Source organism: Malaclemys terrapin, chromosome 3, assembly GCF_027887155.1.
Source record: "Malaclemys terrapin pileata isolate rMalTer1 chromosome 3, rMalTer1.hap1, whole genome shotgun sequence".
Lineage (NCBI taxonomy): Eukaryota > Metazoa > Chordata > Testudines > Emydidae > Malaclemys > Malaclemys terrapin.
In genome coordinates this window covers 60,689,243-60,712,807 of record NC_071507.1, presented here as the reverse complement: position 1 = coordinate 60,712,807, position 23,565 = coordinate 60,689,243, and the positions used below count along the sequence as shown (strand labels likewise).

The 23,565-nt window shown below is 43.6% G+C and overlaps 1 protein-coding gene across 1 annotated transcript in view; it reads left to right on the top strand.

Annotated features, from left to right (window-relative positions):
* The window catches only part of DNAH8 (dynein axonemal heavy chain 8), a 581,193-nt gene that overhangs the window by 175,714 nt on the left and 381,914 nt on the right, over positions 1 to 23,565 (top strand). Inside the window, exons 24-26 of the mRNA XM_054024546.1 lie at positions 2,228 to 2,343; positions 12,895 to 13,001; positions 18,645 to 18,747. Of these exons, the coding sequence (XP_053880521.1) occupies positions 2,228 to 2,343; positions 12,895 to 13,001; positions 18,645 to 18,747 (326 nt within the window). The remainder of the gene's footprint in view (positions 1 to 2,227; positions 2,344 to 12,894; positions 13,002 to 18,644; positions 18,748 to 23,565) is intronic.

Here is a 23,565-nt window from a genome sequence, read left to right as displayed (position 1 = left end):
GACAGGCGCTCAGGCCCTTAGTCAGGGCTGAGCAACAGTATAACCTAAGCCTCAACAGGCCTGGGAGAGAGGGAGACTGCCACCCACAGGTTGGGTGGCAGGGGGGACGCAGGCCCTCCCACTCCACTGCGTCTCAGCCCAGGGCCCTAGCAGCGGCAGAAGGCCCGCTGCTTAGTCAGTGGGGATCCTGGCTGCAACACACTGACATAGGCTCTGGTAATGCTGCAGGCAGTCTGGGGTCGGCTGCCCCCGCGCTACTTCCACTCTCCCCCTCTGGGCCTACCTGGGGCTGGTGTTGGCCTCGGGGGGGTCCTGGACCATGGGTTTGTCAGGCCAGGCGTTGTTCGGCAAGTCCGGCAACTCCTCCGAGTAGTGGGCGTAGGGCAAGCCCGGCGGCTCCTCTGGATAGTAGGTGCAGGGCAGGCTTGGTGGCTCCTCTGGGTGGTGGGTGCAGGGCAGGCCCAGCGGCTCCTCTGGGTAGCGGGCACAGGGCAGGCCCAGTGGCTCCTCGGAGTAGCGGGCTCAGGGCAGGCCCGGCGGCTCCTCTGGGTAGCGGGCGCAGGGCAGGCCCGGTTGCTCTTGGCGGCCGCCCCGGGCCACAGAGGTTTCCCCGCCCCGAGATAGGCTGGAGACGTCTGGTCTCTTCGGCGGCTGGGGCCTGACTGAGTTCTGAGGGTCAGCCTTTATGCTTCTGGGTCGCCGCCTGACCCCCTGAGGGGCGGGCTCAGCGCTCCCTGGCTCTGCCCACTGCAGCCTCCGGACGGGCTCTTCCCCCTCCGGGCAACGGGGAGCCACACCGCCTCACTACAGGCTGGTCTGCATTCCTTCTTCGTATTAGGACATGTATTTGGGCTTTCTGCATTCTAACTTCTTTCCCAGTTTGAGACATATCCATGCTATATCTCTGTTCCAGCGTATTCTGGAAGTAGATCAAACTTCTCTATGAAGGCTTTGGGACTTGGCCACACCATTATCCACCTCCAGACCAGTAAATGTGGTCTCCTTCCTTTCCTTTCCATTTTCCAGCTTTTAAAGCCAAACTCTAGCAATGGTACACAGCCTCACTCCCTTTGCCTTTTGCCTTTTCTTGAGGCAATTGTTTAAAAAAGGTTCTTTACTTGAACAAGATGGAGTTCCTTTCTTCCATTTTCAGCACCTTGTTGGAAGCAAAAGATGAGAAGGTGCTCTATCTGTGAGGAGATGAACTTAGGAGCTCCAATAGGGGAGCTCTGTCACAATTGTTCTCAGCCTATGGACCCTTGCTTAGCTCAGAATCTGGAGATTTGTGGAGGTCTTTGTGTCTTCCAACACCAGCTGATACTCCTCCTGTGATACTGCCACAAGGGCATAACAGTTCTCCTCAAGTTAGGGAGGCGTGCCAAGGCCATCTCCAGTCAGAAATCACTGGGGATCCAATTCCCTGAAAACTTTTTTTCCCCCTCCACCTTTAAGAGAACAAGATCCATAGCCCCTTCTCAAGTTGTTAAGTGGGTATAAGAATCACATGACATGGAGCCTGGTCTTCCCCTGTTTCCAGCAGAAGGATTTGGATGGTTCAGGGGGAAGCCTATAAATGGGCTTGTTGATGGACAGGTAGAAGTGTGGTTTGGGGTGAATGTCATGGTTTTTGTAGTTGACTATGCCTGCATGTATTGCAAAAATAAAAGGTGCCTCTTAGTCTTTGTTATGCAGGAGATCAGAGTAGATGATCATAGCGGTCTCATCTGGCCTTAAAATCTATGTCCTTCTGTATTTCATTTCAATAAGGGGCACATTTTAGGGAAGAAGGAGGAAATATTTTGGTGGCAGGTTAATCTTTTTAAAATGGTAGCTGTTTGAAGGGATTTGGAATATTAAAATAAGCCCCAAGGAAGACGTTTAGAAGGCCAACGGCAGTGAGGCAATCAGAAATGTATGAAATTGCTCTGTAATTCAGCAAATGGACATCGCATCACCTTAGTGTATATGCATGTGTATATATATGTATGTATTTGTATATGTTACCCTTAAGCTAACAAAGCACCATGTGCCATAGCTGTGAAGAGAAAAATCAAACACATGTTCCAACTCCCATTAAAGTGAATGGAATGATTTCCATTGACTCCAGCATGCTCTAAAGCAGAATACAATCTTCAAGTTACAAGAAATAGTTATATAATTTAATATTTGTTATAACTCTATAGTCTATTTTAGTTTGTATTGTCTTCTAATTGTTTTTTATTTACAGTAGAAGGGAAACATGTGGCATTTGGGGCTGATGGAGAGGAGGGAGATACTGATGGTTCTTCAGGTATTCTTAGTGAGGATGCTGAGGACAATGAGAAAGAAGATGAGTTTAGAAAGGTATTTCATTATAAAAAGAGAAAATTTATGAATTTCATAACAAATATTTTTAGAACTGAACAAAAAGTGCCTAATTTTTCCTAATTGAGTAACTGAAGCTAACACACAACTTCTGAGTGTAGTTCATAAAGTTAAAAATGTCTTATCTTTCAAAGAATGTATTATATGCTGCAGCGTGGCTTTCATTAACCACATTTTCAGTAAGGGAGCCAGAGATGTACTGGCTGAGCACCAGCCCAAGATGTTGTGCTATAATAAGAGGCCATAACATACAGGCTTCCTCTAGTGCAGGCTAACAAGCATTCTCCTCTTTCCGACAGTACAACCAGCTACCTATCCTCCTCTTCATTTCCTCACTGCCCCCTTCATTTCAGAAAGTCTACCCCTATATTTTTCTGGCAGACAGTGCAGGAAGGCATCCACCTTCTTTTTTTCATCTCCCACTGTGAAGGGAGTTGAAGCTTAAGTGCTAACTTAAGTGCTAATGCTAGTGGCAGGAGTTAGAGCTGCTGGGTGCAGGTGAGTGGTAATGTGTTATGGTGAGTGGTGACTGGGTTGTGTACAGGTGCATGGTGCTCATGGGTCCTGTGGATTGAATGATATTTTCCTATTAACTCCTTTAGTCCAGTACTGTTAGACTTTCCTGTCTTTGTTCCTTTCTTCAGAGATTGACACAAGATCCTTATGAGTTTTATCCCCAAAATGAATGCTGGCTCCTCTTGCTGGCATCCTACTTACTACAATCATATTGGGTATGTCTACACTGCGCACTAAGCCCAGGTCTTTGGCATGTGGATTTGGTGTTTCCAAGCCCGCATATGAGCATCCAAACTACTTTGTAAACTGTGTTTTCAGTCGCTGGACACAGGTCTAAGAGCTGTGCTAATGTGTCCATACTGTGCTAGGCAGACCTTCTGACTAAGGTCTGCTGCTTGACCTGTGTCCAGACTGCAAAGTGACAGTGCTTGGACTTGAATCACAGCAGGACTCAGTTTCTGTTCTGACTCACCCCCCCCCCCCTCCAGCAGAGTCCTAGTACCTGCATTGTGAGTGCTTGCTGACCAGAGTCAGAATGATTTGTGTGTGAATGGAAGGGGGGCTTGGGCTCAAAACTGAGTCACAGCCCAGGCTCAGTGTGCTGGGTAGACATATCCATTTAGAGCCTACTCTTATCAAGGCAAACTGAATTTTCTCAGGGATTTATCTGTGTGCCCTCTTCCAAGCCGGGTGGGTGTTTGTTTGTTTTTGCCGGGGGAGAGGGAGGGGTGGACTATTTCTCTCCTTCTAGCTCTGGCCTATCAGCAGTTCCGGAAGGAGGAGGATATTTTGGAAGGTTTTCAGAAGACCAAGGGAATTCCTAACATTAATGCTTTCTGTAGCCCAGCATCTCCCACTTTTGTGGTAAAAATGGGCTATTCTTCTTTGACTGGTTCACACGTATTCCACTTAGATAAGTGTATGCCCAGAGCTGGAGAGTTTTCTGTAGTAAAATGCACCATGCACTTCCTTGTGGTCCCTTCCAAGGCTATTTAAGCGCAGCACTGCTCTGACCCCTCTCAGTTCTTTCTCACTTCAAGTGGCCTGAGTCAGAACTCCCTGTGCGGTTTACCTCATGGTTACTATGCAGTGAGAAATTCTCTTTCTATATCTGCTAGTATTGTTAGTTTATCTATTTTAGTAATAGTTTGTAGTAGTGCATGTAGTTAGTGATAGTTTGGTAACTTTTGTTTTTTAGAAGAGGATAGTGCCTGGTGGCATGCCGTCACTGGCTTCAAACATTGCCAGTGGTAGCTATCCCAAACAGAGATCCACACATGCTCGGTCTCTTATGCCTTGGTGAGCAGCATATCAGAGAGAGGTGCGGTATTTGTTGTTCCTTTAAAAGGAGAACACAAATCTCTAGAGACTTATGCCTCAAACAGCACCTCAAGCAGCAGGTAATATGATCTTCTTTGGCACTGGGGCTATGGCTGGTCATCCAGCTTCACAACTGGCTTCTGAATGGTAACAAGTCTCAGACAGGCCTCTGACTCAGACTCCTCTCCACAGAAGAGAAGGGATCGATCCTCCTCTACAGGCTGTTCATGAAAGAGGGCCCATAAACTAGACAGCAGCCGTGCCAAATCCAAGAGACTTTCCCTCTACCTGAAAGAGAGACTATGAACACTGGTAAGATTCCTCTGGTGCACAGGGTAGAGCCCGGCCTTCATCCCATGTCTCCTTGGTTCCAAGAGGGGACTATACCAGTATTGTACCATTGACTCCGACACTGTTACAGGGATGGCAGGTGAGTCCTGTACCAATAGACTTGACTTCAGCACTGGTCCTTTTGGTGCCACCGACCCCACAGGACTTTCAAGTGGCAATTGGCCTGGTTGGCCTATCTGTCCCAAGTTTTCCAATGGCACAAGACTATAACTTAAGATCTGCCTTCAGCCATTCTGGTTCCATCCAGTTCTGCAACCTCTACATGCAGTCCACCAGACTCTGGTCAGCAGTCCAAGTATTTGTTTCCACACAGAGAGACAATAAAAATGCTTCCTTGGCACCAACTTCGGTACCACTGTTTACTAGATTGGTACTGTCTCTGACTTTGACTTCTGTGCTGATGCTTTGTCCAGTTTCTCCAGCTTTAGCACCAAATTGGTCATCTGTTTTGGTATTAGCACCAATAGAAAGGCTGTTTCTGGCAGTTTCAGATAATTTCCCACTGCTGTTTGTCCTTCAAATCCCAGTCCTTCACTATGATCTGCATATGTGTGAGACGCTTAGACCACATGGTCTCATGTACTTACATACTATTGCATTGAGAGGCTGCGTCTGCACATTCTCCAAAGTTGACTAAAGTTGGTCTACCAACTGAATTTTCATTTATTATATAAGTTGGCCAGGGTTCCCCAGATGGCTCTGATGTCCTGGTGTCACAGCCAAGTTGTAGGCAGCCAGACCTAGTGATTAGAGCTGGGGTCCACAGTCATAGTACAGGAGTCAAGAATCAGCCAGGTCAGGATACAAACTTGAGAGGAAAACTACAAATTGGTAACTAAAGTCATGCCAGATCAGGATACCAGGAGGTCAGGGGCAGGTGACAAACTGGAGATCAGAACCATGGATCAAGAGTCAGAATCTGAAGGTTTTTCAGGACCTCATGAGATTATCTGATGCTTCAGACATCCCATTAGAGATAATCCAGAATAAACAGCACAAGGCATTGGACATTCTACAACTCAGTCAGTCAGGTAGACTGACCCTATCTATTAATGAAGGACAGTTGCTCAGACCATATGACACACTTCTGTATCTATCTCTGAGACCTCCAAATGTGCAGACAGGAAATACCAGGTACCAGTTAAGAGTTACGGATATTTTTTACAACACCCCACTCACAAAGGTCCTGGGTTGTCCAGGCCATACATGAGAGCCAAAAAACAGCAGACCAGAGAAAAAGTTCCAAAGAAACTGGACCTCTTGGATTGGAAAGTCTACTTCTCATGAGCCTTCAACTTAGAATAATTAATGATCAAGCACTTGCAAAATATGACTTCCTATTGTGGGACAGACTCCCACCCCAATGGACATGTTCCCTAAGGAATATCAAGAGCAGATAAGATCAGCTATGACTGAGGGTCAACTCAACAGCAGAACAACACTCCAGACAGTGATTGATGTTTCAGATATGGAGACAAGGACCACAGCTATGGCTGTGACAATGAGGCGGTCATCTTGGTTCCAGATTTCTGGCATCCCTTGTGAAGTCCAAGTGACTATAAAGGACTTAGCATTTCAACGGAATGATCTTCTCAACAATATCATTAACGAAGAATTATGTTCTCTGAAAAATTCCTGCATGACCCTCTGTTTACTGGATCTCCATGTTCCAGCTCAGAATCACAAGCAATATCAATAACAGTGGCCTCAGTTCTCATTCAGATACAGGCCTCAACAGTTTCAAGAACATCTTTGAGAGCCACTGAAGAAGAGACAATGATTCCACTAAAGGCACTCATTGATCTCCCCCTCAGCAGCCCCACAACAAGGGCAAGTGCCCAGAAACAGTATTGATGTGATTCTCGAGAGCCCAGCTGGAGCATCTATGGATACGTCTCCTTCAACTCAGTTTGGCAACTGCTTGTTACCTTTGACCAGTGGGACCTCGAGATTTGTGAACAAGCGGTATCCCATCAAGTTTCAGACTGAGCCCATGTCCTCCTCTCCCCCCTGTCCCAATCTCTCTTCAGGGACCCTTCTCATGAGAAAATTTTTGCAACAAGAAGTCAACTCCTTACTACAGCTGGGAGCAGTAGAGGTGGTACCTCAAGAATTCAGATGGAAAGACTTTTACTTCCAGATTTCTTAATCCAAAAGAAGAAAAGGGGATGTAGACTCATCCTAGACCTTTGATGTCTTAATCTCTTCATTCATAGTTTCAAATTCAGGATGGTCGCCTTAGCCTCTGTTATCCCCGCCTTGGATCCTTTGAACTGGTTCATGGCTCTCATCCTGCAAGATGCCTGTTTTCACAGCTCTATAGTTCTGGCACACAGAACATTGCTACAGTTTACAGTAGAGATATTTGAGTGCAAATACAAAGTACTACCCTTTAGCCTGTCCACCATTCCAAGGGTGCTTACCAAAGTTATCACTGTGATTGAAGCCCACCCTAAGAAGGCAAGGAATCCAAATTATTTTACCTGCACAACTGGCTGATATGGGGTACACCCCTGCAGCAGTTCACTGGCTCCATTCAAAAGGCTCTAGAACCTCTTTGTTACCCTGGGTCTTGAGATCAACAGGGCTAGTGTACACAGTTGGCTCAGGTATGCACAGATGTTCTGTTCTTCTCATCCCTTCCATTAAAGACCCTAATCATGGATGCCTACACCAACTTCAGGTTCAAGGGAAATGGTTGATGCCCAAGACTTTCCTTCACATCAGTATGCTAGAACTCAGAGCTCTTTGGCTGCCTCTCCTATGGAGACTTACCATACCAGTGCCTACAGACATGGCATGCATTACATGAATAGGCGAGGAGGAGCCTTGTCTTCCCCCTCAGTGTAAAGAAACCTTGCATATGTGAACTTGGAGTATTCAGCCTCATATCACCCTGATAGCTTTCCATCTTCTGGGTCTTCAGAACACTGTGATAGATTGGCTCAGTAGAGACCTCTCAGAAAACCCTGAATGATCCCTCAAACTTTATTGTCCAAAATGCGTTCCACAGAAGGGGATACCTGGTGATAGATCTATACACGACATGCCACAACAACAGATGCCAGAGGTTTTTCTCCAGAGGAGGTAAGAGCCCAGGATCCCTCACAGATGCCTTCCTCTTCCCTTGGACTGCAGACCTCATGTATGTTTTTCTAACAATATCCATGACCTCCAAAGCCTTATGGAAGCTTGGATAAGACTCAGACTGTCAATCTGATAGCCTCATCTTGGGCCAGGCAGCTTTAGTACTCAGACTTGATGAGGCTTTTGATTTAGAAGACAATCACTTAACTGGCCCTGCTTGACTTACTGTTTCAGGACTATTGTCAGGTCCTCCATTCAGACCCAGACTCTACATGTTACAGCCTGAGTGCTGATTGACTGACTTCTGCTGAAAGGAATTGCTCAATGGCAATCCTAAAGTTCTCACTTCAGAGTTGGAAGCCTTCCACAAGACAAATTTACTAATCCAAAGAAGACCTTTCTCCATGTAGTCTGAACAGCAGCACTTCTGCAAACATTGGTCCCAAATATATTGAACTGTTTACTCCTCACTAAAACAGTCAGGAATGTCTTTTAGCTTGATTAAGGGTCATCTCCCTGCCAGAGGGCCACATATTATTCTCTCAGTCTATTGTACTGAGATTTCTTAAGGGACTGACTTATGCCTTTCCACCAATCAGAGAACCCCTTGCTCCCTGGGATCTCAGTGTAGTGCCTACTTGCTTAATTGTTCCTCCCTTCAACCCAATGGCTCCCTGCAGATACTGTCACCTTTCCATGAAGACATCTTTCCTGTTGGTTGTAACATTGGCCAGGAGAAAAGGGGAAATTCACGCCCTCCTGGCAGAACCCTCCATACAGTCTTTCACAAGGATAAGATCACCCTGAGGTCTCATCCTAAATTCCTGCCTAAGGTTGTCTCAGACTTTCACTTTAATCAATCTATTAATCTACCAGCCTTTGCCCCCCAGACCTCATTCTTCCCCGACCAGAGTAAAACTTCATACGCTAGATGTGGTTAGAACATTGTCCTTTTACATGGCCAAGATTAGATTAGTTAGACCTCACCAAGACTATTTGTTGTATTTGTTGTATCCCACCCTCTTTCACCCTCTAACTTCACCACCTCAACCAAGCTTCACAGTCATCATTGCTGTGTACTGTATTAAATTGTTTGTTTAAAACTTATACTGTGTGTATATATATCTAATATAGTTTTTTGTCTGGTGAAAAAAATTTCCCTGGAACCTAACCCCCCCCATTTACATTAATTCTAATGGGAAAATTGGATTCGCTTAATGTCATTTCACTTAAAGTCACATTTTTCAGGAACATAACTACAACGTTAAGCAAGGAGTTACAGTACTTCTCGCATGCAGTGTGATTTTGGTAATTTATTCCTCCTGATGTGTATGAAAGAGATCACTCCCTTACCCCTCTATACTAAAGACCTCTTAAAATTCCTCCTACTATATGGTGTTTGTTTGACTTGTGCATCCAAGTCTGAACCCAAGAAGCTATACAGCCTATCTCCTCAATTTCCAGCTTATTACTTCAACCACACCTTTCCCAGTTTCCAAAACCAGCTTCCCCTCAAAGACACTGCCACCTCTAATCAAGAAGCTGTTTGAGCATAAAACCTTCAATTTGATTCTGCAAATGCTCACCAAGCCCTATTTTGAGTCTGTGGTAGAAATGGCCCTTTATTTTCTCAACCTCAAGATACTAAGAGGAAAGCCAATTAGTTTTGCTAGAAGAATAAGGGAGATGGAGGTATTATTTATCAAAAAGCCATATTTGATTTTTTTCCCTGGTAATGTAGTCCTTAAGCCAAATCATGAATTTGCTCATAAAAACTGACCTAAAGTCCTTCCACAACCTGAAGAAAGTAACATACTTTGGATGTGGCTAGGGTAGTAAAATTTTGTTTGCATGAAACAAAACTGTGAAGTGCAGGAAGCATGATGCTTTGTTTTTGTATGGCGACATAAAATAGATGTAAAGCTTCAAAACCCACTATTTCTACAGGAAAGCTATTTTTCAGGCTTCCAAATTGTCCAGTGAAGACTTCTCTTAGCAAAAAGGACTTCCTCAGTCAATCACTTGGTTTGTTCATGGGCAGAGCAGCACAGAGCATCTTTCAATGAGATATACCATGAAATGAATTGTTCTTTAATATTTTTTTTTTTTTTACTGTGTACAGCACAGATGCTTTAACCTCATCCACGTAGTTTTTGGACAAATGGATCTCCAACCTTTCTTGGTATCCTGTAAGAAAAGACCCTTCATATTTGTTAAAGCTAAAAAGTAAAAGCAAAATAAACCTTTGTAATTTGGTCCCTCATTGTTTGGGGTGTGTGTCTCTTTTATTCCCTCCCTCTCTTTTCTTGGAGGATGATTTTATTGTTTTCTATTTACTATCAGTATTGGACTCACATAGCAGCAGATTTCCAGATGAGAGGAAGATAAAATTAGTTTCTTTACCTATAATTCTCCAAATGAGTACCCACCCTGTGCATGTACAAAAGTTTTTCTAAGCTTCCATGATAGAGCATGGGAGCAACATTTCTAGTTTGGTATGATGGAATCTGAAGGGTGAGTGAGAGAAAATGTTTTTAGAAAACTGTTTCAATTTTGTATTTAAATACACATTTTCTCTTCGTTAGACAGGTGTTTTTAATGATAATTTTTAGTTTTTAATTCCTTAGTTTTTTGTTTCTTCTTTACTATGGCAGTATGTGTGGGATCTCAGTGTGGCTGTAGTACCTCAAGTGTCCAGGCTGGGGAAGCTAGCATACAGCTTGGAGAAATTTCAGAGTAACAGCCGTGTTAGTCTGTATCCGCAAAAAGAAGAACAGGAGTACTTGTGGCACCTTAGAGACTAACAAATTTATTAGAGCATAAGCTTTCGTGGACTACAGCCCACTTCTTCGGATGCATAAACTTAAGAGATCTGGGGTGAGAGCTTCACCCCTTCTCTCTGGTCCCTTTGTCCTGGGCAAAAGGACCAGAGTGCCTGTCAGAGGAATATCTTATACAGTATATCTTATACAACCTTATTAAACTTATTTTTATTTTGTTTTAAATGGGTTTCATCTTCATGGACTTTAAAGTAACTTTTTTATATCAACATGAAGATTCTGGACTTCAAGCTGTTTGACTTATAGACCAATTTCCAAATAGAAAAATTACTCTAAATCCCTTGTTTTTGAGAAGGAACTGGAAGTGATGAAACTAATAACTGATCATAAATTTATTCAAGCTTATTTTAAATCTTGCTGATGGATGAATGCTGAGTGACTGGTTGTTGCTAGATTTCTTTTTCAATTAGCTATTTTTGTAGGACTTTTATGATGAACGTTCTGTAATCTTGTGACCCAATGTCATCTCAAGTCTTTCATTCAGATAAAACAATGCCAGTTTTCTCAAAAGTGATTTCATGAATCTGTATTTTTGATATTTTTTGGTGTTAACAGACATCAGTCTCTATGGTATGCAAAATACCAAATATTTTTAAATTGCTGATTTAGGCAGGACTTTTCCAAGTTTAAGGATGACCTAATTTGAATCAGATTAGACCAGCTTGCATGGCTCCAAGATAGCCTTGCACCGGATTAGTTCAAATATCTTGGAGGGAGGTGCTGCAAGGTGGCAGAAGCAAAGTTTGCAGTTATAATAATCAAGGATTAGACTGAGAAGTCCAGCCTTCTGGGTCAATAAGTCACATGAGGGAAGACTGATGTTCCAGAATCTCCAAAACTTTGAGGAGAGGAGGTCACAACATCAACAAACAGGCTATGCCAGCCTTTGACCAATCTCCCTGCATCTGAAGAAAGTCTGATAGTGAGAAGCACTGTGCCAGCTTCTTGAGAAGCATTACTGTCTGGCTTCTTGACTGCAGTTCCAGCTCTTATTGTATGAGAGACCAGAAGACTGAGAACTGAAGAGGTTGCAACCCCCTATTATTTTAAGTATCTTAATTTTCCTTTTTCTATTTTTATTAGCTGAGAAACATCCCAGCCTTTGTGTATTCTTTAATTTTAGGATGTAAAAGTATAGTATGTACATGCACAGGCCCGCCAATAGCAATTCTGGGCCTGAGGGCAGAACAATCAACAGGTACTCTTCTGGCATGGCCAGGGCTTCCCCAAGCCACCTGGCTGCCTTCGCTACCGCTGATACCACCCTTGTGCGCCTAGGAGCTCTGCAGCCTGCCAGGGCAATTTAAAAGGGCCCAGGGCTCTCTGGCCCTTTTAAATCACCCAGGCCCCTTGGCAATTTCCCCCTTCCCCCCATCAGAAGGCCTGTACATGCATCTGTGTCTGAGCAACCATAAAGACCACAAGGGGAAGGCACCAAAACAGGAAAGCTCCCCAAGTTTAAACAGCCCTAAATATTGTCTCATATGGCACACCATTATGAATAGTTTTATCTTTAAAAGTCTTGATGATAGACTTTAAATTATCTGTAATTTCTGGTAAATAAGCGTTGCCCAACCTTCTGCTTTTCAAGACTGTTTCATTAAAAATCTGTATTATAATATCTCTGTTGTGGAGAAGGAGGAAAAGGTTAGCCATCATATAAGAATAGAATTCTAGGAAGGAAGCATTATAATTGGTTTCTCGGGTTGCGGTTTAGACATTAAACTATTTGCTTTCAATATTAAACTCTTGACCCGCTTTAAACCAAATATCTGATAGACTTTGGTGTAAAAATCTTTAGTTGGGATTTATAACCAAATGTTCAACCACCTTTTTTAGAATCCTCTTTAGAATTTATAAGCATTGATTTTGGTATTAATTTCATTTAATTAATTTGATGATTAAATTCCAATCCAATATTGAAACTAATTTATTGATTTGATTGTTGTAATGTTCCATTTTTAGTTTAATATTACTACTAACAGTTTAGCTTTGATTGTTTTATTGATTTTACTTTTGTTTAAATTTTTAAATAAAATGATGTCAAACCACATTTCTTTCAATAAGCAATGTCGGTCCAGAACCTTTGAGGATCTTGTTGGGCATTGGCTAATCAAACTAAAAACCTGACTAACTCCCCATAATTAGTTGTTGGTTCTCAGATGGTGTAAGGGGGGGGTCCTAAATTTCCCATTTCTGGCTGAGGTAGCATTTCCTGTGGTGTAGGCATTGCAGAAGAAATTAAAAATGCAGGTAAAATTATTTCAGATTATTAAAATGAGGTTTTTTTAAATGTAACTTCATTGAGTGACTCAGAATAATTTTCTCTCCTTTATTTTACCTTCTCCAATTTACTTCTTTTACATTTCTTTTTGATTATATGCGTACAGGATCTAAATATTTTTATTTGTTGCAGGAATGTAAAGAGGTAGTTGCATATTTCAGTCATCAGTTACTAGACAGTCTGTTGAAAGCCACCCGGCTATCTTTGGATACTCTTAAAAAAAGAATGTTTGTTTCAAAGTAAGTTGCAAGTGAAGTAGTACTTCAATAAAACAGCTTAGAGAGTAATACTGAGGTAGTATTATGAAAATCCATTTAGTGTCTTTATCTTTGTTAGCAAGAATTTATATGAAAGACTAAGGGGAAAATGCATTTATGTTAATTGATTGTAATTCATTTCTTCTAGTACCAACAGATGCTACATCCTTTTTCCATGAACCAAGCATTCTACCTTTTAATATACCTTCCTGTTTTCAATAGACAAAATAAATGGTTTTGGCAGTGTAACATATTTCAAATTCATTATTTTTTTGTTTGTTTTTTCTAGTGGCACTCACAATACACTAGGTGGTTTCCGGAAATTGGAGAAAGAATTAACCTTGCTTTACATAGCTCACATTCTAACAATGGACAGACAGATTAACAAAGGCTTTTTCCTTCAATCCTTCAACCAGGATTTTTCTTCAATCCTAAGGAAGGTCATCTGGTGACAGTTTTCATAGCAGATGTATCTGTGAATGCCATGTGCTTTGACTTTAGAACAGTGACCTCTAACTCTGAAGCCAAGAGCTAGATCTCACTTATTCATAGATTCATAGATTCATAGATTATAGGACTGGAAGGGACCTCGAGAGGTCATCGAGTCCAGTCCCCTGCCCGCATGGCAGGACCAAATACTGTCTAGACCATCCCTGATAGACATTTATCTAACCTACTCTTAAATATCTCCAGAGACGGAGATTCCACAACCTCCCTAGGCAATTTGTTCCAGTGTTTAACCACCCTGACAGTTAGGAACTTTTTCCTAATGTCCAACCTAGACCTCCCTTGCTGCAGTTTAAACCCATTGTTTCTGGTTCTATCCTTAGAGGCTAAGGTGAACAAGTTCTCTCCCTCCTCCTTATGACACCCTATTAGATACCTGAAAACTGCTATCATGTCCCCTCTCAGTCTTCTCTTTTCCAAACTAAACAAACCCAGTTCTTTCAGCCTTCCTTCATAGGTCATGTTCTCAAGACCTTTAATCATTCTTGTTGCTCTTCTTTGGACCCTTTCCAATTTCTCCACATCTTTTTTAAAATGCGGCGCCCAGAACTGGACACAATACTCCAGCTGAGGCCTAACCAGAGCAGAGTAGAGCGGAAGAAGGACTTCTCGTGTCTTGCTCACAACACACCTGTTAATGCATCCCAGAATCATGTTTGCTTTTTTTGCAACAGCATCACACTGTTGACTCATATTTAGCTTGTGGTCCACTATAACCCCTAGATCCCTTTCTGCCGTACTCCTTCCTAGACAGTCTTTTCCCATTCTGTATGTGTGAAATTGATTTTTCCTTCCTAAGTGGAGCACTTTGCATTTGTCTTTGTTAAACTTCATCCTGTTTACCTCAGCCCATTTCTCCAATTTGTCCAGATCATTTTGAATTATGACCCTGTCCTCCAAAGTAGTTGCAATCCCTCCCAGTTTGGTATCATCCGCAAACTTAATAAGCGTACTTTCTATGCCAATATCTAAGTCGTTGATGAAGATATTGAACAGAGCCGGTCCCAAAACAGACCCCTGCGGTACCCCACTCGTTACGCCTTTCCAGCAGGATTGGGAACCATTAATAACAACTCTCTGAGTACGGTTATCCAGCCAGTTATGCACCCACCTTATAGTAGCCCCATCTAATTTGTATTTGCCTAGTTTATCGATAAGAATATCATGCGAGACCGTATCAAATGCCTTACTAAAGTCTAGGTATACCACATCCACCGCTTCACCCTTATCCACAAGGCTCGTTATCCTATCAAAGAAAGCTATCAGATTGGTTTGACATGATTTGTTCTTCACAAATCCATGCTGGCTGTTCCCTATCACCTTACCACCTTCCAAGTGTTTGCAGATGATTTCCTTAATTACTTGCTCCATTATCTTCCCTGGCACAGAAGTTAAACTAACTGGTCTGTAGTTACCTGGGTTGTTTTTATTTCCCTTTTTATAGATGGGCACTATATTTGCCCTTTTCCAGTCTTCTGGAATCTCTCCTGTCTCCCATGACTTTCCAAAGATAATAGCTAGAGGCTCAGATACCTCCTCTATTAGCTCCTTGAGTATTCTAGGATGCATTTCATCAGGCCCGGGTGACTTGCAGGCATCTAACTTTTCTAAGTGATGTTTAACTTGTTCTTTTTTTATTTTATCCGCTAAACCTACCCCCTTCCCATTAGCATTCACTATGTTAGGCATTCCTTCAGACTTCTCGGTGAAGACCGAAACAAAGAAGTCATTAAGCATCTCTGCCATTTCCAAGTTTCCTGTTACTGTTTCTCCCTCTTCACTAAGCAGTGGGCCTACCCTGTCTTTCATCCATAGATTGCGAACAAACACTCTAAGCAAATATTTTGTGCTTCCAAGTTCAAAGAATCCCTGCTTTTCTGAGAAAAGATGGTGAAACAATTGTGGCTTACAATGGCCCAACCCAAACAGTTGCTTCCTCTCTCAGCCAACAAACCAAGAAGAGAATAAAAGTTTTCCTCAATCAGAGTCACTCCTTTCCGTCATACTCAGAGCAAAGATACCAGAGAAAGGAGAACACTTGTAGTGTTTTCTTGGATTGCAGATGCAATCCTTGGAGTAGAGTCTAGGATTCCAAGACTAGAGTTATCTCAGATGCCCCCTAGACATGGCATCAACTATCCATAGAGATTTGGGTCAGTTCTTTAATCACAGCAGACACTTTGGGGAAACTGTCCTTGCTTAGGAGATTGGTCCTCCCCCATTTCATGCAACAAAATATGGGAAATATCCCTTTGGAAAGACTGGAGTTGTTCAGTGAAAAGATAGTTAACACTCTAGAAATTAAAGGATTCCTGATTAATCCTGGTCTGTATACCAACCTTCCTATGGAAGACCCTTTTCCATTTTCAACATAAGGGCCAACAGTAATAGTAGACTATAGCTTGGTCCACAGGTTCCTCAATGAGACAGTTGTTTACTAGAAGATAGAGGTCTAGACATCAGAAAAAAAAGTCTTTATATGGTTCAATTTCTGAATCTTCCTCAAAGAAGCAAATCTAAGGGCACTCTTGAATTTTCTAAACTTATAGATTTTAATTTCCCTTCCGTTTCTTCTTGAGGAATCACTATTTTTTTCATAATGGCATGGAGTTGAACCTCAGACAAATGGATTTTGGAAATTCTCTGACAAGCAGGGTGGTCCTTAGGATTTATGGGGCCCTACGCAGTATTATTAAACTGGTGCCCCTATGCCCAACGGTAGCCCAAGCTCACAGCCCGTGTGTGTGTGTGTGTCGGGAAGACAGCAAAGGATAACAAGACGCCCAGCCCGCCTCACGGTGACGGAGAGTCACAGTTTCCCGCAGAGACCCCTGTACCCTCTCCATCATGCAGAATAGACATGCAGAAGGTACCTAATTAAAAGCACTAAATTTGGGAATAAAAAATGTCAGTCACAAGTTTTTTTTTATATGCCCTGAAGTTTGTCAGACCTTTTTTTGCAAAAACTTTGTAGTAAGGGTGAGTCAGCTGTCTTGTTGAATACAACATTAAATATTATGGAATGCATGATGCAGCTCTTCTCTGTTTTACGTTTTCTTAATCAGTATTTCTAAGCTGATTTTATATTTTAAATGTACTCTTAAGCCTTCATAAAGTAATCATTCCAGATTACTACATATTTAACTCACTGAAACAAAGACATTATTTTAAATTATTAAGTCACAGAGGTTTAGTGTGTTCATAACAATGTTCATTGCTTTTAGAAAAAGGGAACACTAATTTACTTTGTCTGATCTCCATAACAATAGACATGTTTATGAAATTTCACCAACTTTAAAAAATATGTTTCCAAAGATTTTAGGCATAACAAAGGATTTTATATCTTACTAGGGTACTGATTTTGCTGGAGGGTTCTCTTAAAACTAGTTCATCAGATAGTCAGAAGTAAAGAAAGGGAAACTCTTTGTCCAGCTATCTGGAAGGAAAGGGGTGTTGTCCCTTATTACAGTAATGCACAACTGTTTTTGTCAGTAAATTCAGAAACTGACAGTATAACCTGGGGTTTGGCAAATGCCTGTTAAATGGCTTCATTACCCCTTGAATGGCTCTTTAACAGTTTCACTGTTGTGCTAATAGGTCTGGCAGGCTGGAAAGCTTTTTCACTTTTAACTACTAGATCCCCTCCCGAGGAAGACACCAGGCAGCCAGCTTTGGGAGCCTGCAGGAAGGGTCAGAACAGGGATAGGAAAGCCAGAAGGGTGGACACTAAGACCCAGTGGTGCCCCAAATTTTCAGGTGCCCTACGCAGCTGCCTATGTTGAGTATGCCTAAGGACGGCCCTGCTGACAAGGTTGTGTAATCCAACTCCTACACATAACATCTGGTCACTGCCTACTTTCAGAGATCTTCCCATTGCAGACATATATAAAACAGCTATTCTTCCCATTTTTATAAAATATTATTGCTTGGGTTTGGCTTCAAGTTTCCGGCTTCCCATACCCAAAATTTATTTCCAAGGTAGGGAAGTCCAAATTCCCACTATAGCCCTACCACCACTGCCACCACAACAAAAATGTTCAGGATGTGCTTTTTCTTTATTTGGCCAATTTCCTTTCAATATTTTTTTTTCTTTCTAATTGCTGTCTCCTCCTACAGACTTTAAGATATCTACAAAAACAACAAGGAGTCTGGTGACACCTTAAAGACTAACAGATTTATTTGGGCATAAGCTTTCGTGGGTAAAAGCCTCACTTCTTCTTACATCTGAAGAAGTGAGGTTTTTACTCATGAAAGCTTATGCCCAAATAAATCTGTTAGTCTTTAAGGTGCCACCAGACTCCTTGTTGTTTTTGTAGATACAGACTAACACGGCTACCCTCTGATACTTTAAGATATCTAGTTTCTTGTGTTGGATATTTAAGAGGTGTCTTATCATTGTGCTTATTGCAGCTTTATCCATATTTTTGGGAGGGGGGACATGACTCATGCTTTTGGCTACAAAGTGAAATCTTGGCCCCATTGCAGTCGATAGGAGTTTTGGCTTTTACTTCAGCGGAGCCAGAATTTCAGCACAGGCACCCTGCACAGATGGAATCTTGAGAGTAGGAAATTACATAGTAGTTTTTCTGGTTCACATTGCATTTTAGAATTTAGAAACTGTCTGTTTTAACGTGTCCTGATTCTTGCAACTTGTTTTCATTTTTTTTGTCTTTGGGGTATGTTTTTAATCATGTGTTGATCATTTTATATTGGTTTATCATCCTGGCAATTTCACTTTCCACCCTATTGAAGGACCTGCTTGAAATGCTTGGTGAGCAGATTTCTTTATTTTGGGGAGCCTTCCATCACACTTAACATGTACTGGAAGGCTCTAAGGCCAGTGGCTCAGTCCAGGGTGACATGTGACTATCTTTGGGGGGGATGGTGGTGCTCTTGGCTGCTACCACTACCCTTCAACATTAAAAACTTTTAGAACTAGGGGCATTCTGTCTGTCCTGTGTTACGGAGCTGAGATCCTGGGGTGAGAATTCTCCAAAATGATTTCAGAGATGCCTAATTTCAAGTAATTTCCTTTTATAGTAACTCAAATGATGATGGCATTATAATTGAAAAGTTTTATGGTGAAGTATATATAATGTATTTCAATTTTATTTTCAGCACCAGCACCTTTGGACGAACAGCTTTTTTTGCTCAGACAAGCAAATCTGAAGAGGTTCTTTCTTTCCTAAAAGCTGAAGTGCATCTTGCTATTCCTAATGTGGTAAGCAATTTGTGATATTATATTTAGCAAAGTAAGAAGATGCTATCTAAGAATTACATTTCCATATCCCCACTTGCGAGATGTGCGATACCTGTGCTGACCTTGAAGCCATCTAAAAGAACAGTGATTGCTGGGGCAAGGCAGGTGTCCCCTTGGTAAAATGTATTCACAGCCCGACATCCTCAGTTCTCTCTTACAGTGGCCAGCTGCTGGGATCAGAACCATTTATATAGTGTGGTATTTGTCAGCAACTAAATTTCATATTTGTTCATTTCTGTTCTTTTGATTGTTGTATTTGGCTGTTAATTTCTCCCTTATTTTTGGTGTTTGAAATGTTAGATTGGTTCTTTTTTATATTGACGCTTTGGCTGTTTTATGACTTCAGCCCTTGGTGTGGTTATGTGATTGTTTGTGTTGATTGTTTTTGTTGTGGTGGTGTTTTTGTCATGGCCAGCATCTGTAAAGGCACATCACCTCACTTGTATTGCGACCAATGGGAAGTGGTGATCATTTGGAAAAAGAGAAATTCTTCATAGGTTTCTCTGAAGATTTTATGCACCAGCCTGTGCTGACAGATAAACTTTGTTATGAAAATTAATGGTAAAAATTGCAATTAATACTAAATACTTCTTTTCAAAAGTAATCTATTTCACCAGATCTATTTAACAGGGAAGGTAGATGGGAGTAGCAAACGAGGGAGTGTGCATGTGGGTTTACATAGGGATTCATGAGGGAGGTGGAGACAGGAGTATGAGTATTAGGGAAGTATAGGGAAGTGCAACAAGTAGGGGGAATTGGAGGAAAGGAGGGAAGGGGTATACTCTCTAGCTGCTTTGCAGTGATCTGGCAAAACAAAGTGACTTTAAATCCAGCATAACCGGCCAATATATTCAGGCTGTTTTATGCTACTCTAGAGTGGCATAAAGCAGCTGGAGCATACTGGTGAATCTAGCCATGAAAGTTATACATTTAAAACGTGATTTGAGATTGATACTACATATCTCAATATCTCTAGAAATGTCACATGGTAGCATTCTTATGGAGTGTTAATATATGAAAACTGTAATTAAAACAAAAAATTTACATTTTCTGACAAAAACTGTGTTGAGATGGAGTTAAATACATTACAGGGATGTTGTAATTATCCCCAAACCAAATGTTCTTCTTTGAGATTTTTTTTGCACATAGATCTTACTTCAAGGTGCATGTGTGCTCCATGAACATGAGATTGGGGTTTTTTTTGACCAGCGGTGTCCATTGGGGTTGCACCTGCACCCTACATATTCTGATACACCCCCTGAGGGCCTAAAGGATGGGCCCAATTGTCCCTCACTTCTTTTTTTATCACTCATGGCAGCTGAGACGGAAGTTAGGATGTGTCCACCTGCTTCCCCACAATCCTTTATTATAGATTCAGCGTTTTGTATAGTAGTTAGGTATTTATTACTATTTATGCTTATTTTGTTTTATTTTTATATAGCCAAAACCCACACATTTTTGTTAGGTTTTAGTTAGGCCCAGGGTCTTCTCAACACCAAGACCTTTCAGCCTCATGGCAGAAGCTAAGTCCCCAGGCTTTAAATCTTGACCACCTTCTTCAAGTGCTTGACTATATATATTTCACTGTTGGTGTGCATGCACCCAATGCACCTGAGTTCAGATTCTTTTGGCCGGCGGTGTCCGTTGATTCCAAGATTCTGTCTTGTGTCTGTCTATACAGCTGGCTCACAGGAAGTACATGTGATTCCTAGTAGGAAAGACTTATTACCAGTACAGGTTCTACCCTTTGTAGAATGGCACTGAGTATTCACCAAGGGCCTTGAAGTGGTGGCAACACATTTAAGGAAGTGAGGCACACAAATTTACCCATATCTCAATGACTGGTTGATCAGAGAGAAATCACCCATAAAATAGCACAGTTCAAACATTCTTCAGTCTGTTCTCACTGGAGTTCAGAATAAACAAGGCCTACATTCAGTATAACCCTTATCATAGAATACATAGGGATGCTGCTGGATTCAAAGCAAAAGTGTATTTCCTATGGTAAAGATTCCAGATCATAGTGGACTTCATTACCCAATTACAGGCTCACCAAAACATCAACAAGGGTGTGCCTCAAGCCTCTGGGACACATGGTCTCCTGAACCTACATGACACAGTTTGCTAGACTTAACCTATGTTCCATACAGGGGTAGTTAAAAATCAGTGTATTTTCCCAGAAAGAATCATGTGGACATGCAAGTGACACTTGCAAATGAAGTTATCTTCTTATTCTTCTTCTAGTGCTTGCTCATATCGATTCCAATTAGGTGTGCGCGTGCCGCGTGCACGATCGTTGGAGAATTTTCTACCCTAGCAACACCTGGTGGGTGGGCTGTGGAGCCCCCTGGAGTGGCGCCTTCATGGCGCTGGAAATATACCCCAGCCGACCCAGCCCCCCCTCAGTTCCTTCTACCGCCCGTGACGGTCATTGGAACTGTGGAGCGCGGCATAGCTGTTCTCCACTCTCCCTAGCTTTACCCATTAGTTCTTGTAGATAGTTGTTGATTATATTCTTTAGATTAGTAGTTGGTTGTTAATAGTTTGTAGAGTAGTTATAACTAGTTAGCGGGGGTTAAGAGGGCTATTATTCCCCCTTTTCCCCCCCGGCGCGCAGCTGGGCTCATGCCCAAGGTTCCTGGCTTTAAGCTGTGCGCTAAGCCTATGCCAACGGGAGACCCTCACGACTCTTGTCTGAAGTGTTTAGGGGAGTATCACCAGACGGACAAGTGGAAGATCTGCAAGGCTTTCAGACCAAGGACCAAAAAGGAGCGGGACTTTAGACTTAAGCAGCTCCTCATGGAGGCGGCACTTAGCCCAGATCCTCCTTTGGCGTGCCAAGCTCCGGCACCGAGCGCCTCAGTGCGCAACGCCCCAGCGGCACCCTCCGGTACTGCACCGCGAGCAGATGCGGATAAGGCCCCACGGCACCATCCTCCCTCGGCACCGCGTCCGCCGCAAGCCCCTCGGCACTGTTCTCTGTCTCCAGGACATAAAAGACCCCGCAAGACCCAGGACACTACCGTCCAACAGGCACCGGCTCCCCCCGCACCGGTGGTAGAGCCGCGTCCAGCTTCAGAGTGCCAGAGGGTGCAGGCATCGTCAACACCGTTAACTCCAGCAGCTGATGTAGGGCCGTTGAGTCCGGTGAGGACTGGCTTGCCACCTCGTCCTGTGGTTGAGCCCTGTATCCCTTCTACGCCGGAGACTTTTGCAACGGTGAAAGACCTCATCGCCCTCACGGAGCCAGCGCCATCTCAGTCCGCGGCACCGCATGCCCTTTGTACTGTGCAATCCAGGGGCAAACCTGCCCTGATAAGCCCTCCATCTCCGAGCGTGGACCTGCCCTGCCCTGATACGCCCTCCATCTCCTGTCCTCCCCCGGGGGCATAGAGACTCCAGTGCCGACACCCACGCAGGCCTCAGACCCCGGTGCAGGGGATCCTGCACATCAGGGACCCTTGGAGCCGGACCCTCATATGGATCCTTTACCCCCTGAGGCGTCCTCCTCATCCTCCCCAGATGAGGCGGTGGTGGGTACAACAGCCTCAGGCCCACCTCCAATAGACCTCCGTGCTCACCAAGACTCGTTGCGTAGGGTGGCACGGAACACGGACCTACAAGCTGAGGAGATAGTGGAGGTGGAGGACCCGGCGGTGAGCATCCTCTCAGCTGATGGCCCATCCCAGGAGGCGTTGCCCATTATTCGTACGATCCAGGCTAACGCGAATGCCATATGGCAAACCCTGGCCTCCATCCCTCCCACTGCCAGAGGTGTAGAGAGGAAGTACTTTGTCCCCTCTAAAGACCATGAGTACCTCTATACACACCCTCCGCCGTGTTCACTGGTAGTCTCCTCAGTGAAGGCCAGAGAGCGTCATGGTCAGCAGGCGGCAGCGCCCAAATCGAAGGACGGTAAACACTTCAATCTGTTTGGACGCAAGGTTTACTCAGGGTGGGGTCTGCAGCTCAGACCCACAAACCAACAGTCGCTCTTGAGTCGGTACAATTACAACTCATGGAATTCCATGGGTAAATTTAAAGAGTTGGTTCCCCAGGACTCGAGGGAAGAGTTCAGGGCCCTAGTGGAGGAAGGTAAAAAGGTGGCTAGGACCTCCTTACAGGCCTCCCTGGACATAGTGGACTCTGCCGTCAGGATACTAGCATCTGGGATAGCCATGAGACGTGTCCCTGGCTCCAGGTTTTGGGGTTACCGCCAGAACTGCAGCAGACCCTGCAAGATCTGCCATTCGAGGGCCAAGGGTTGTTCTCAGACAAGACGGATTCTCGGTTGCAGAGCCTCAAGGACTCCAGAACCATCATGGGCTCCGTAGGGATGCATGTCCCAGGACCCAGTGCAGGCCCTTTAGGCCCCAGCCACAAAGGTTCTACCCTCCTCGTCCTCGTCCGCGTCAGGACTTCCCCAGAAGGCGGGGACGAGGTGGTAGGCGCAGGTCGACTGGCCCTCAACCTGGCCAGAACCTAGGCCCTCCTAGACCACCTTCAGGACCTAGGCAAAACTTTTGAAGGTGCGCTCGAGGATGGCATGCCAGTCACTACCCAGGATCCATTTCCTTTCTTTCGGGATCACCTCTCCCGTTTCCACTGTGCTTGGTCCCTTATAACCTCGGAACGTTGGGTCCTTCGCACGGTGGAGAGGGGATACGCTCTCCAGTTTTCTTCGTACCCCGCCTCCCACCCTCCTCCCCGTCCCTCTTCAGGGACCCTTCTCACGAGCATCTCCTTACACAGGAGGTTTTTGGGCTCCTCTCTATGGGG